The sequence below is a fragment of the Sprattus sprattus genome, assembly GCF_963457725.1.
Source record: "Sprattus sprattus genome assembly, chromosome: 2".
NCBI classification, from domain to species: domain Eukaryota; kingdom Metazoa; phylum Chordata; class Actinopteri; order Clupeiformes; family Clupeidae; genus Sprattus; species Sprattus sprattus.
In genome coordinates, this window is record NC_137921.1 from 35,303,771 (window position 1) to 35,318,566 (window position 14,796).

The 14,796-nt window shown below is 48.3% G+C and overlaps 1 protein-coding gene across 1 annotated transcript; it reads left to right on the forward strand.

Moving 5' to 3' along the window:
* Positions 1-1,307: 1,307 nt before the first annotated feature.
* plppr3b (phospholipid phosphatase related 3b) lies at positions 1,308-10,759 on the forward strand (the record flags this gene model as incomplete). The annotated part of the gene is made up of 7 exons (XM_080832842.1): positions 1,308-1,388; positions 4,001-4,186; positions 4,883-5,012; positions 5,825-6,020; positions 6,531-6,588; positions 7,387-7,560; positions 9,344-10,759. 7 exons carry the CDS (start codon positions 1,308-1,310, stop codon positions 10,757-10,759), a joined length of 2,241 nt encoding a protein of 746 aa, XP_080688968.1.
* Positions 10,760-14,796: the final 4,037 nt, after the last annotated feature.

Genomic DNA, 14,796 nt, shown 5'->3' on the forward strand with positions numbered 1-14,796 from the left:
GTAGAAGGTGACCAGATGCTGCAGGTGGTAGTGAGAGACGTGTGGACCCTAGAGACGTGTAGTTAGGACAGTGTGAACTGATAAAGGGAAACACACACACACACACACACACACTCCCCTCATACTCATGTCCCTGTGCTGTGTGTGCCCTCTGATTGGCTGTAATTAAATCCGCTCTCTGACATGCTGCTCGTCTCAGTGTGACCATAGACCTCACTCGGCTGAAGCCTGGCTGGCAAACATACACACACACACCGCACACACACACACACACACACACACACACACACACACACACACACACACACACACACACACACACACACACACACACACACACACACACACACACACACACACACCGCACACATACACACAGACACACCGCACACATACATACATACACACACACACATACACACACACAAGTATGGACACACACAAACACATGCACATGCACATACACACACACACACACACACACACACACACACACACACACACATTCACACATGCACACACACAGTCACGCACACATACACACACACACACACACACACACTCACTCACACTCACGCACACACTCACACACATTCACACATGCACACACACACAGTCACGCACACATACACACAAGCGTGTATGAACGCGCACACTCACCGCCCCCTCAGTACACACCTTCTCATTCTCTCTCTGTTCTCTTTCTCTCTCTCTCTCTTGTCTCTTTCTCTCATCTCTCTTTCTCTATCTCTCTCCTTGCTCTCTCTCTTCTCTCTTTTCTCTCTCTTCCCTCTCACGCCTGTCATCCATGTGTGTCTACACTAGACAAGCACCAGCTCCATTTCTCATAAGGAAGCTCAAAGTTCACTCACACAGTCCCCATCTCTCAGGATATGAGTGTGTGTGTGTGTGTGTGTGTTTGTGTGTGTGTGGTGTTTGTCCTGGACCAACACTGATCTGCGGCTCTCTGCACAGCAGATGAGTGCTTGCTGGGAAACTTGGTGATGAGCTGCTGGTCTGGCTCAGTTTGCAGCTGTTGTTTGCAGTGTTCTCGTTGGCTGCTTGGTAACAACAACACGTGAGTTTAGTGTGACTACAGGATAACATTCACGTGCTGCCTTGACCTTTCATTTAAACGTTAAAAAAAACCGGTTTAAGTGCTTCTATGCTAAACTGAGATGGACATCACACGGCTGATCAGTGATCCAGGGTGGTGATTGAGGCTGATTGATCACCGGCCGGTAGGCCAGGGGGCTCATGGGATACCTGATGTGTGTTTGCAGGCTAAGCCTGTGCCGTGCGCCACCATGATATCACCAAGGGAGAAAGTGAAGAAGAAGCCCCCGAAAAACAGCCTGACGCTGCTACCCTGCTTCTACTTTGTGGAGGTGGGCACAGAGATACAGAAATATATGTGTGTGTGTGTGTGTGTGTGTGTCTGTCTGTCTGTGTGTGTGTGAGTGTGTCTGTGTGTCTGGTGTGTGTGTGTGTGTGTGTGTCTGTCTGTGTGTGTGGTGTGTGTGTGTGTGTGTGTGTGTGAGAGAGAGACAGTGGCGGCTCGCCCATAGGGCGACCTGACTGCCTGACTGCCTGTTTTTCTTTTCTTTTCTTTTTTAAATAATCTCTCATTTTGAAAAAATAACCTGTGTTAATACAATGATATTGATGATTTTGCTTTAGAATGGGTTTAGAACTCTCCAAAATTATATTTACATTACATTCACTTTCAAGTTCCACGTTTAAAACGTGAACGTTTATCATTTTTGGTGTAGTAGCCAATAGGATGTCTTGCCGGGGCTCCTGGTCGATCAGCCCGTGTGTGCTGTATTTAAGCCAATGGCTCCCCTGTTGCTAGGCAAAAAAGAATACACATCCGCCAATCATCGTCGAGGAATTTTATGGGTTACGGGCGCTGAAGGCTAGAGCCCCTACCAAGATGCACCACTGCTTGTTAACAGGTATTTTCCATTCTAGCAGAGAAGTGTTAGCATGGCGACGTCGGATGTAGTTGTGGGAGCTCAGCTAGCCCCAAATTCAGTCAAATCCTTACATCTGCATCCCTTTGGAAGAAGAACTTTTGCGGAAAAGCTAATTGTTAAACAACTCGGACCAGACAAGCCAGAAGTGAAAATAACCCAACAGACGCGAGAAAAGGGGAAAACATACACCAGAAGCTTTTCCCGAGATTGGTTCGATCGAAAGGCATGGCTAGCTGTGGGTATGTCAATGCCATCTTTTGTTTTCTTTGCCTGCTGTTTAAAACAAGTGCGTGTGATAGACAGTTCGTGGACACAGACAGGAATGACAGAACTGAAGCATTGGTCAGAACGCGTTTAAAAACATGTGCGGTCAAGAGTGCAATTTGTTGTTTCTAAGTTGTGAGCTGTTACTGTTTCATACCAGTTAAAATAATCTTTCTTCTCATACTCATACAGCTGCAGTATACATGTCTTTAAAAAAACTAAATTGTTGTAGTAGTTGTAGTAACAAAAAACTGTTGTTCCCTAGTATAATTTATCGTTATGTGTTGGCACTTTCTATCTGGACATGGACCATAATAAACATGTAACTTGTTCATTATCATTACCTGTGAAACAGTTGATTTCTACATGGCAGATATATTAATATTGTCTTTAGACCATTGGTATTGACTGGTTTGAGTTATTTTATTGGTATAGGCAAGGGGCTGTTTTAAAACTGAGCAGCACTTCTCTGCATCAACAGCTCACGTCTCGTTTTTAATTTATTGGCCTACATGAAATAGCGAACAACAAATTTATCATTGTGAATGATTTGGCATCTCCGGCTGGCCACCCGAAAATGCACCAGAATGCAGGAAATCACATCTACGAAATTCAAAAATTTCTGGGGGAGAACCCCCAGACCCCCCGCTCAAATAGACCCACCAAAAAAATAAATCACCAGCCGCCACTGGAGAGAGAGCAAGAATATTTGAGTGTGTGTGGTTGAGAGAGAGAAAGAATATTTGAGTGTGTGTGGATGTGTGTAAGTGTGTGTGTATTTCTCTCTGTGTGAGACAGAGAGAGAATATTTGAGCATGTTGCCAGGAGTGCACAAGTGTGTGTGTGTGTGTGTGTGTGTGTGTTTGTGTGTGGATGAGTAGATGTGTATATCTTTATGTGTGTGTGTGTTTTTGTTTGCGTGGATGAGTATATGTGTATATCTTTATGTGTGTGGAAGTTGGTCTGTGTGTGTGGATGAATAAATGTGCATATCTTTATGTGTGTGTGTGTTTGTGTTTGTGTGGATGAGTATATGTGTTTATCTTTATGTGTGTGCATGGTGGTGTGTTTGTGTGTGTGTGTGTGTGTGGATGAGTATATGTGTTTATCTTTATGTGTGTCTTTTGCATGTTTTTTTCTTCTTAGTTGACGGACAGGTAGATCTTACAGCCAGGTGTTTCTAGGAGTATGAGGGGGAAGCCATGTTTGCTGAGACAGAAACATCATGTTCCCTCTCCCCTCCCCATTCCTAGAAGGAGCTGTGTGTGTGTGTGTGTTTGTGTGTGTGTGTGTGTTTCCCTCTCCCCTCCCCATTCCTAGAAGGAGCGGAATGTTACAGGGAGGATTCTGCCTCCACTGTACGGGACAGAAACTAATCATTGGAGTTGAGTTGAGTTGTGTGAAGGTTCATGGATCAGTTGAGTAAAAGTATGTGGTGCCTTCAATGCTATCTATATTCAAAATTACTTAACCCTCCCTCCTTCCCTCCCTCTCTCTGTCTCTTTACCTCCCTCCTTCCTTCCCTCTCTCTGTCTCTCTTTCCCGCCCTCCTTCCCTCCCTCTCTGTCTCTCTTTCCCTCCTTCCTTCCCTCCCTCTCTCTGTCTCTCTGCCTCCCTCCTTCCTTCCCCTCTCTCTGTCTCTCTCTCCCTCTCTCTCTCTCTCATCCCCTCTCTCGCTCTTACTCTCTCTCTCTCTCTCTCTCTCTCTCTCTCATCCTCTCTCGCTCTCTCTCACACACACACACACACACACACAGCTGCCCATTGTGGCGTCCTCCATGGTGTCCCTGTACTTCCTGGAGCTGACGGACGTGTTGCAGCCGGCTCAGGTAGGGTTCCGTTGCCATGACCGCACGCTGAACATGCCGTATGTGGACAGCGGAGACGAGCTCATCCCCCTGCTCATGCTGCTGAGCCTCGCCTTCGCTGGGCCCGCGGCGTCTGTGAGTACACATACACGCACACACACACACACACACATACACGCACACACACGCACACACACTCACACACACACACATACTCACACACTCACTCACACACACACACACACACTCACGCACTCACGCACACACACAGACTCACTCAGGCATGTACGCACGCACACACACACACACACACACACACACGCGCACACACACACACATACACACACACACACACACACACACACACACACATACAAAGAGGCCAATGGCACAGAGTCTGCACCTGCACTGCTGCCTTTCCTGGGCGTTAGTAGAGTGTGTGTGTGAGAGAGAGATGATCACGGGTGTGTTGTCTGTCCCTGGGCGTTAGTAGAGTGTGTGTGTGTGTGTGTGTGTGTGTGTGTGTGTGTGTGTGTGTGTGTGTGTGTGTGTGTGTGTGTGTGTGTGTGTGTGTGTGTGTGTGTGTGTGTGTGATGATCACTGGTGTGTTGTCTGTCCCGCTACTCCAAGAAAGGACAGGCCAAGGAGGAGAGCCCAGATTAGGAGATAAGGAGGGAGGCAGAGCATATTGATGAGACAAGTGTGTGTGTGTGTGTGTGCTGGTAATTGATGCATATCTTTGTGTGTGTGTGTGTGTGTGGGTGTATTCTGTGTGTGTGTGTGTGTGTGTGCATGTGGTGTGTGTGTGTTTGTACATTTCCCTCTGGTCAGATAATGATGGGGGAGGGTCTTATCTACTGCATGCAGTCACGCTTGAAGATCCGCCCCGGTAATGAAGGAAGCATCAACGCCGGCGGCTGCAACTTCAACTCCTTCCTGCGCCGCACCGTACGCTTCGTGGGTACGGCCCGCATCACGAGGAGTCTCACACACCGCCAGGCACCACACACACAAACACACACATCCGCTTTGTGGGTACAGCACGCATCACAAGGAGTCTCAGACACCGCCAGGCACCAATGGCTTCTCTCTCTCTCTCTCTCACTCACTCACTCACTCACTCACTCACTCACTCACTCACGCACGCACGCACGCACGCACGCACGCACGCACGCACGCACGCACGCACGCACTCGCTCACTCACTCACTCACTCACTCACTCACTCAGTCACTCACTCAGTCTATCTATCCATCTATCTATCCATCTCTCTATCATTCTATCCATCTATCTTTTCTTTCCTCTCGGTGTCTGTCTCTCTTACTCACACTTATCTCTTTATTCCTCTTTCTGCCTTCTTCTCTTTCTCTCTCTCTCTCTCCCTCTCTCTTCTCTCTCCCTCTCTCTCTGCCTACTTCTCTCTCTCCCTCTCTCTTTCTTCTCTCCCCCCCTCTGTCTATCTCTCTGTCTAATGATCTCTCTCCCTCTCTGTCTCTCTCTCTGTCCAATTCTCTCTCTCCTCTGTCTCTCTCGCTCTCTCTTCCTCTACCACTCCCCTTTGTGTGCACCACATGTCTATACCTCCACTCCTGGCCCTCACATAAACCCTGTCCCCATCTCTCTCTTTCTCTCTCTCTCTTTAGGAGTGCATAAACCCTCTCCCCATCTCTCTCTCTCTCTCTCTTTAGGAGTGCATAAACCCTGTCCCCATCTCTCTCTCTCTCTCTTTAGTAGTGCATAAACCCTGTCCCCATCTCTCTCCCTCTCTCTATAGGAGTGCATGTTTTTGGGCTCTGTGCCACTGCCCTGGTCACTGATGTCATTCAGATAGCCACCGGCTACCACACGCCGTTCTTCCTGACTGTGTGCAAACCCAACTACACCCTGCCTGGCATCGCCTGCGATAAAAACCCCTACATCACTAAGGACATCTGCTCTGGCCTTGACCACCACGCCATCCTGTCTGCCAGGTACCACACACACACACACACACACACAAACACACATACATATACACACACACACACACACACACACACACACACACACATATACACACAGGCAATCACACACACACACACACACTGACACATACACACACCTTCACACATATGCATGCATGCACACACACACATAGACGCACCCACACACACATGGCTCGCAATGAGGCAGTAAAACTGCTCGGTGTTACATAACCGGTGGGCTGATAGCCAGACTGGCAGAGAAACCGCTAGCACCTCTGATGCTCTGTTTTGGGCCGTGTTTATTGGTCGTTTTTTTCATGCCTGTGTCACTGTCAGCAAATGCTGAATGTTTCACTTTGGGCCTGCCTCATCTCACTGTATACTGCTTTTTTTTTTCTCTCTCTCTCTCTCTCTCTCTCTCTCTCTCTCTCTCTCTCTACCTCTCTCTCACTCTCTCTCACTCTCTCTCTTTCTATCGCTCGATCTCTCTTTATCTCTCTGCTGTTGTCATGGCAGGAAAACCTTCCCTTCCCAGCATGCAACACTCTCTGCCTTTGCTGCTGTATACATATCGGTAAGTGTTATTCATTGGCAGAGACCACTCTATAGAAATAGAACACACTCTATAGAGAAAGAATACACACCTAGTCACAGACCACTCTATAGAGATTGTGTGTGTTCTATCTCTATAGAGTGGTCTGTGACTGTGTGTGTTCTGTCACAGACCACTCTATAGAGATAGAACACACACACAGTCACAGACCACTCTATAGAGATAGAACACACACCCAGTCACAGACCACAGACTCTAAAGAGATAGAGAGAGGACATGGGTTAAAGAGAACAGACACATGATTATTGATTCATTATTGATTACAGTAACATGTTTAAATGAGAATGCCTTTGAGGTGAAACAAACACAGTCAGCGTCATTCCACACATACACACAGAGTGGGTCACTAGGGTAATTTTGAGAAAATGATTTATCGATTAATTGGTGATGAGTGAAATGAGGAAGTGTTAGGTTGTGCGTGTGCGCATGTTTGCTTGTGTGTGTGTGCTTATGTGTAAGTTTTTGTTTGTGTGCTTGCGTGTATACGTGTGTATGTGTGTGTATGGATGCGTGCGGGTGTGAGCTCTGTGATTTTGACCAGGGATTTTGGGTGATTGGGGAACAGGTTCTCAGGAGAATAGGTTGTCAGGTAGTATCTGGGGGATCAACAATACCCCCCCCCCCCCAGGGGTGTGTGTGTGTGTGCGTATAAGTGTGTATGTTCCATTGGTATCAGACCCATGACCTTAGTGTCAGTTGAGATTTAGTTTCGTATCCGTGTTGTCCATGTTCTCCATGTTCTCTCTTGTTCCCCGGCAGATGTACTTCAACTCCACCATCTCAGACAGCACCAAGCTGCTGAAGCCGGTTCTGGTGTTTGCGTTTACCATCGCCGCAGCTCTGACCGGGCTGACCCAGATCACTCAGTACCGCAGCCATCCAATCGACGTCTACGCCGGGTTCTGCATCGGGGCCGGCATTGCCATGTACCTGGTGAGGAACCACACGCATGTGTTTATGCCTGCGTGTTTGTGTGTGTGTGTGTGTGTGTGTGTGTATCCATGTGTGAGTGTGTGCACATGTGTGTACTGTAGGTCCCATCTAGTTTGTGTGTTTGTGATTACCCAGATACAACATGGAAGTTTGTCTGTGTCTTTTCTCATTTGTGTGTGTGTGTGTGTGTGTGTGTGTGTGTGTGTGTGTGTGTGTGTGTGTGTGTGTGTGTGTGTGTGTGTGTGTGTGTGTGTGTGTGTGTGTGTGTGTGTGTGCGCGTGTGTGTGTGCGTGTGTGTGTTTGTGTGTGTGTATTGCTGGGGTTTCCAAAAACAAGGCTGAAGCTCTCATTTCAAAGTGTTCTCTGCCTTTTGCAAATCCAGGCGTATCCTCCTCCTCTCACCCACACTCCACACTCAGTGAACATGGACACACAGTCATACACACACAGCGCTGCACACACACAGAGTCATGCACACACACAAAGTCATGCACATGTGTGGGAGGAAGGGGCCATATCTCAAACTGCTTTCATGTCATGTTTCAAGTCTTGTTCATTGTCTTTGGTTTCATTGTTCTGTCTTTGACACAAGACTGTTTCATTGCAAAATGTCTGTTTCTATTTTTAGCCCCCATTTTCCTTTCATCTTGTCTAATTTCTCATTTCTGCTGAACGCTCCATTACTCTACACCCCCAAGATAGAGGTTGAAGTCAGCATTCCCATCTAAGCCACTTCCTTTAAATCAGCATTCCCATGTATGCCACTTCATCTAAGTCAGCTTTCCCATGTATGCTACTTCCTATAAATCATCGAATGAGTTAGGCCCTAGTTACATGGACTCTCTGGCCCTTGTTACATGGACTCTCTGGCCCTAGTGACATGCACTCTCTGGCCCTAGTTACGTGGACTCTCTGGCCCTAGTTACGTGGACTCTCTGGCCCTAGTTACGTGGACTCTCTGGCCCTAGTTACGTGGACTCTCTGGCCCTAGTTACGTGGACTCTCTGGCCCTAGTTACGTGGACTCTCTGGCCCTAGTTACGTGGACTCTCTGGCCCTAGTGACATGCACTCTCTGGCCCTAGTTACGTGGACTCTCTGGCCCTAGTTACGTGGACTCTCTGGCCCTAGTTACGTGGACTCTCTGGCCCTAGGGACATGGACTCTCTGGCCCTAGTTACATGTACTCTCTGGCCCTAGTTACGTGGACTCTCTGACCCTAGTTACGTGGACTCTCTGGCCATAGTGACATGGACTCTCTGGCCCTTGTGACATGGACTCTCTGGCCCTAGTGACATGCACTCTCTGGCCCTAGTTACGTGGACTCTGGCCCTAGTTACGTGGACTCTAGCCCTAGTTACGTGGACTCTCTGGCCCTAGTAACAGTGACTCTCTGGCCCTAGTAACATGGACTCTCTGACCCTAGTTACAGTGACTCTCTGGCCCTAGTTACAGTGACTCACTGGCCCTAGTGACATGGACTCTCTGGCCCTAGTGACATGGACTCTCTGGCCCTAGTGACATGGACTCTCTGGCCCTAGTGACATGGACTCTCTGGCCCTAGTGACATGGACTCTCTGGCCCTAATGACATGGACTTCTAATAGATGACAGAAACCAGCATAGTGGGTTTTGTTCTCTCTAATGCATGAAATGTACACCCATGTTATTCTCTGTACACCCATTATTAGGTCACCTTGGACATTTTTTGTAGGTGATTCACAGACACACACACCCACACAGACACAAACATATATAAACACACACTCTGTGTCTCCCACCCCAGGCTTTCCATGCTGTGGCCAACTTCAAACCCTCAGAGGACGCCGTGCCCCCCCCTGCACCCCCACCCCCCCAGAAGGACGCGCTGCGGGAGCTGGCCCAGCGCGGGCACGACTCCGTGTATCAGAAAGGCCACGCCTCCGAGAGCAACGAGGAGATCACGGCTCCGGCGGTGACGGTGCTGGTCGCCGGCGAGAGCCTGAACCGGCCGCTGCAGCGGGAGAAGACCTCGCTGGGCAGCCTGAAGCGCGCCAGTGTCAACGTGGAGCTCCTGGCGCCACGCAGCCCCATGGGCAAGGAAACCATGGTGACCTTCAGCAACACGCTGCCTCGCTCTACTGCTGCCCACCCTGGCGGCGGCGGCATGGAAGAGGTGCCAGCGCAGCGGAGGCTGGTGACGGTGCCCGTGCCCATAGCCCTGCCCATGGAGGCGCTGCACTCCCAGCAGCTGGTGTCGGAGTGGAAGCAGAAGTCCATGGAGATGCGGGGCATCAGCCTGAGGGAGCAGCAGCAGCAGCAAGAGGAGGAAGAGGAGGTGGAGGAGGAGGAGGAGGAGGAGGATGAAGATGACGAGGAGGAGGGGAGCGAGGAAGGCTCGGATGAGACAACCCCCACGGAGGAGGAGACGGCCACCTCCCTGCTCTACCCGTCCCTGCAGCACCCCGTCAGGGCCTCCAACCCCCCGGTGGGGGCGCGTGTGGTGCTGCCCCCGCGCCCGCCAGTGGTGCCCCAGCCCCCACGCCTGCCCCACCCCCACCTGCCCGCGGACGTGCCGATGCGGCCCCCGCCCCCTCCGGTGTCGCCCAAGAGCGCCAGCACGCGCGCCAAGTGGCAGTCGCTGACGGAGAAGAGCGGGGTGTCTGTGCGGGCGCCGGGGCAACCGGGGCAACCGCGCCTCATGCAGGTCATCGCCATGTCCAAGCAGCAGGGCCTCCTCTCGGGGCCCGCCTCCTCGCGCTCCTCCGAGACCGCCTCCTCCTCCTCCACCACCTCCTCCTCCACTGGCGCCACCGATTCGCCCCCCTACCGCCTCCCCTCCGAGCGAGACTCCATGTCCATCGTCACCGTGGACGCGCACGCACCCCACCACCCTGTGGTGCAGGTCCCGAGCAACACAAACCCCTGGGAGTGGAGAGGGAATGTCGGTAATGCTCCTGCCGCCGCCACCTCAGAATCACGGGAATCTTACGAGCACAATGACCGCAACCGCAGCTACCGGGCATCTAAGAGCGGCTCCGTGTCCGGTGACCATCGCCAGGAGATGCCACCGCCGCTGCCCGAGGGGCCTCTGGATGGGCGCAGCCGCGAGAGTCTGAGGCGTAAGACTCCTCTGGTGGTGCTGGACCATGGGGCCCCGGGCCACACGGAACAGGACCCCTACTACAGGAAGCTGCCCACGGGACACCGCTTTAAAGAGTGACAGGACCTCAGCGGGGATGTTTATGCTATGTACACACACACACACACACACTCATACACACACACACACACACACACTCATACACACACATACACACACTCTCACACACACACACACACAGAGACATGCACACTCATACACACACACATGCACACTCATACACACACACATGCACACTCATACACACACACACGCACGCACACTCACACATGCACACTTATACACGCACATATGCACACTTATACAAACACACACATACACACACACACACACATATGCACACTCATACACACACACACACACGCGTGCACACACCGACAAACACATCAAGAGGAAATGAAGATATGTATTACAACTATTGTGCAGAGATTGATTCAGCCACCGACTCAAGGAAGAATGAGAGTGTTTCCATGGCAGCTTTGAACCTGGCAGCTTGCTGGATCTGGAACACCAGGATGAATGTGTTCATTGGACGACCGTAGCCCTGGCTGAAGCACACAGAAAGAGCACTGGGTCAAGAAGGAGAGGGGCTCTCAATAATACTGCCCCTAGAACAGCACCTGGGACACACAACTCCAGCACCAACATCAGCACAGACAGCACAGACCACCACTAGAACCACAACACTAAGCTGGACCTGCATCCTGGAGCCATTTTAGTGCATAACATTGTTTATGCACTAACAAATAGTGCAGAACATTTTTTATGTACTAACCAATAGTACATAAGATTCGTATAAGTACTCAACTAATACTACAGTATTGATATAATATTTTTGTGAATCTAGTTTTTTTTCATTGTTGACTAGTGTGATGCATTTCAAAGGACTGGTTGTAAATTAAGGAATTGGTTGTCTTCATTGTGGCCTTCTCTCTGTTAATACTTGATTTTAAGCACACGTGTGAATGATTGTATGAGCATGTTTATCTAGACTTGTAAGAGACTGTGTGGTCATGTGGTTTAAATTTACAGATCCAGCTCCCCACTTTCAAATCAATTCAAATCAATGACATTATCATCTGTATTTTTCCCAATGCTGCATTCAAGCCTGACATTATAAATATGGACCACATTTCTGTTGGATGATTGCACTGTTGACAGCACTTATGGGGAGTGGACGAAGAAAACAGGAGAGATAAAATACGTAAGAAACAAAAAGAGAAAGGAAGCAAAAATGCTGCTTAAAGTTCACTAGCGGTTCTCTTTTTCCATGTTTCAATGTCTTACATGTTCTACTGATTGTTGCCCCCCCCCCCCCCCCCCCCCCCCATCCCAGGATGTGAACAGAACTTGTTGCCTCCTCGAAGCCAAACTCCTGCATGTGATGTGTGTTGTTGTCAAGTTCTGCCCCAGTCAGTAAAAAAGAAGACTGTAAGTTTTGACAGTAAAACCTCACGTTTGACAAATACAGTGTGCTGTCATGAGTGTGTGGAGAGGTACAGGCCCGTGGACCAAAATAACGACTATTAAATGTAATTATTTGGGAAATGAGGATCATAATAACACTGTTTGCATATTTAGTGATGCACTAACTGGGTGATATTGGGGAGATTTGTTGCCAGAAATCCTTGACTGTGCATTTTAATCTCATTCAGCTAGCTGCACTCACGCCCAGCTGGAGCGAGGGAAATTACTCTCAGATGGCTAAATGGCCATGCAATCACACCCAGGATTGCTTCCAAAAGCACAGCATGTTCCTAGCAAAGCCTTTTACTCTACGTGTTTTTTGTCTGTTTAACTACCTTTTCAAAATGGAACCTGATTTCCAATGTGGCTTAGAATTCCCGAATTGTCAGGGCTCTTCTTGAAGGAGGAGAACCTCCCTGTGAAGATTACTGCTTCCCCGCCGGCCGTGCAAAACAGCTGACTCCTTTTATCTGTTGGTTATTTGATCTCGTCTTAGACTTACTGTGTGTTTGTTTGGGCATATTTAGTTTTATTGTGCGTCCATGTGTAAATCACATTAGCATATTTCTGCAAGCACTGTGTGTGTGTGTGTGTGTGTGTGTGTGTGTGGGTGGGTGTGTGTGTGTGTGTGGGGGGGGGGGTGTGTTGTGTGTGTGTGTGTGTGTGTGTGTGTGTGTGGGTGTGTTGTGTGGGTGTGTTGTGTGTGTGTGTGTGTGGGTGTGTTGTGTGGGTGTGTTGTGTGGGTGTGTTGTGTGTGTGTGTGTGTGTATGATAGAAATGGCCAGAGGCATCGAACAGATTGCAGTAGATGGTGTCCATTGCCACTTGAGGTTTAAATGAGTCCATTTAGCCTCTGGCCAGACAGTGACAATGATATATTGCATAGCACTAGAAAATGAACCCCCGCCCCCCTCCCCCCCCCACACACACACACTCCACACATGGTGTATACACTGGTGTATACACACGCACACACACACACACACACACACACTTGAAACTCCAAACACACACATAGGCTATATGCTTTGGGAAAAAAACCTCATATGCACACACCATAAATGTTTAATGACGCTTGACTGTTTGAAACATCACCTCTTCACCGAAGTGAAGATAATTAGTTTGAATGTTATTTGGGCTCTTATGAGTTTGTGTTGTGGTCACACCATGAGAGAGGGGCTTTTTTATTTACACCTTTTTACGACAGTTTGTCAGTTCTCTCATTACTTTATCTTTCTCAGCACACCTCTCTCTCTGTTCCTGTCTCCGGCTGCACCGGTTCATGACTGGAGCACACAACGGTATCCATGGCGATGCTGTGCACCCCACACCTGGGGCCTAATTATACTGTTGCTAAGGTGATAGTTGTAGTGTTTGATGCCAGAGATGTTCACTGAGAAAAAAAGGGCCATTTCTATTTCTGTCTGTTCTCTCTCTCTCTCTCTATATATATACAGCCGCGGAAAAAATTAAGAGACCACTTCAAAATTATCAGTTTCTCTGGTTTTACTATTTATTGGTATGTGTTAAAGTAAAATGTACATTTTAGTTTTATTCTATAACCTACTGGCAACATTCCTACCAAATTTCAAATAAAAATATTCTCATTTAGATAATTTATTTGCAGAAAAATGACAATTGGTCTTCAGAGTCCAATTTTCAGCTTTGCCCAACACATGGTCGTCTGATGGTTAGACGGAGACCTGGAGAGGCCTACAAGCCACAGAGTCTTGCACCTACTGTGAAATTGGACTCATCAGAGAAGACGAACTAGGAGACCCTCCAGTCGGCTTTGGTTCAATCCTTATGGTCTTTTACAAACCTCAGCCAGGCAAAGTACAACGTTGTCCAGGAAGAAAAACTTGCTTCCTTTTGCTCTGACAATGTTCCCCAACTCTGAGAAGTGTTTTTTCCAGCAGGGCAATGCTCCATGCCACACAGCCAGGCCAGTAAAGGTGTGGATGGAGTATCACCAGATCAGGACCCTGTCATGGCCAGCCCAATTTCGAGACCTGAATCCCATAAAAAAAACTCTGAAATGTGATCAAGAGGAAGATGGATGGTCACAAGCCATGAAAAGAAGCTGAGCTGCTTGAATTCTTGCGCCAGGAGTAGCATAAAGTCACCCAACGGCAATGTGAAAGACTGGTGGAGAGCATGCCAAGACACATGAAAGTTGTGATTTTAAATCAAGGTTATTCCACCAAATATTGATTTCTGAACTCTTCCTAAGTTAAAGCATTAGTATTGTGTAGTTTAAAAATGAATATGAGCTTGTTTTCTTTGCATTATTCGAGATCTGAAGACACTGCATCTTTTTCGCTATTTTGACCAATTGTCATTTTTCTGCAAATAAATGATCTAAATGACAATATTTTTATTTGAAATTTGGTAGGAATGTTGCCAGTAGGTTATAGAATAAAACTAAAATGTACATTTTACTTTAACACATACCAATAAATAGTAAAACCAGAGAAACTGATAATTTTGAAGTGGTCTCTTAATTTTTTCCGCGGCTGTATATTCTCTCTCTCTCTCCTCTCTCTCTCTATTATCTCCTGTCTCTCTAATTATATGTTGTTCTGTCTGCTGTGACCCTTTCTCCTCTCACTTGCTTTTCTCTCTGCTCT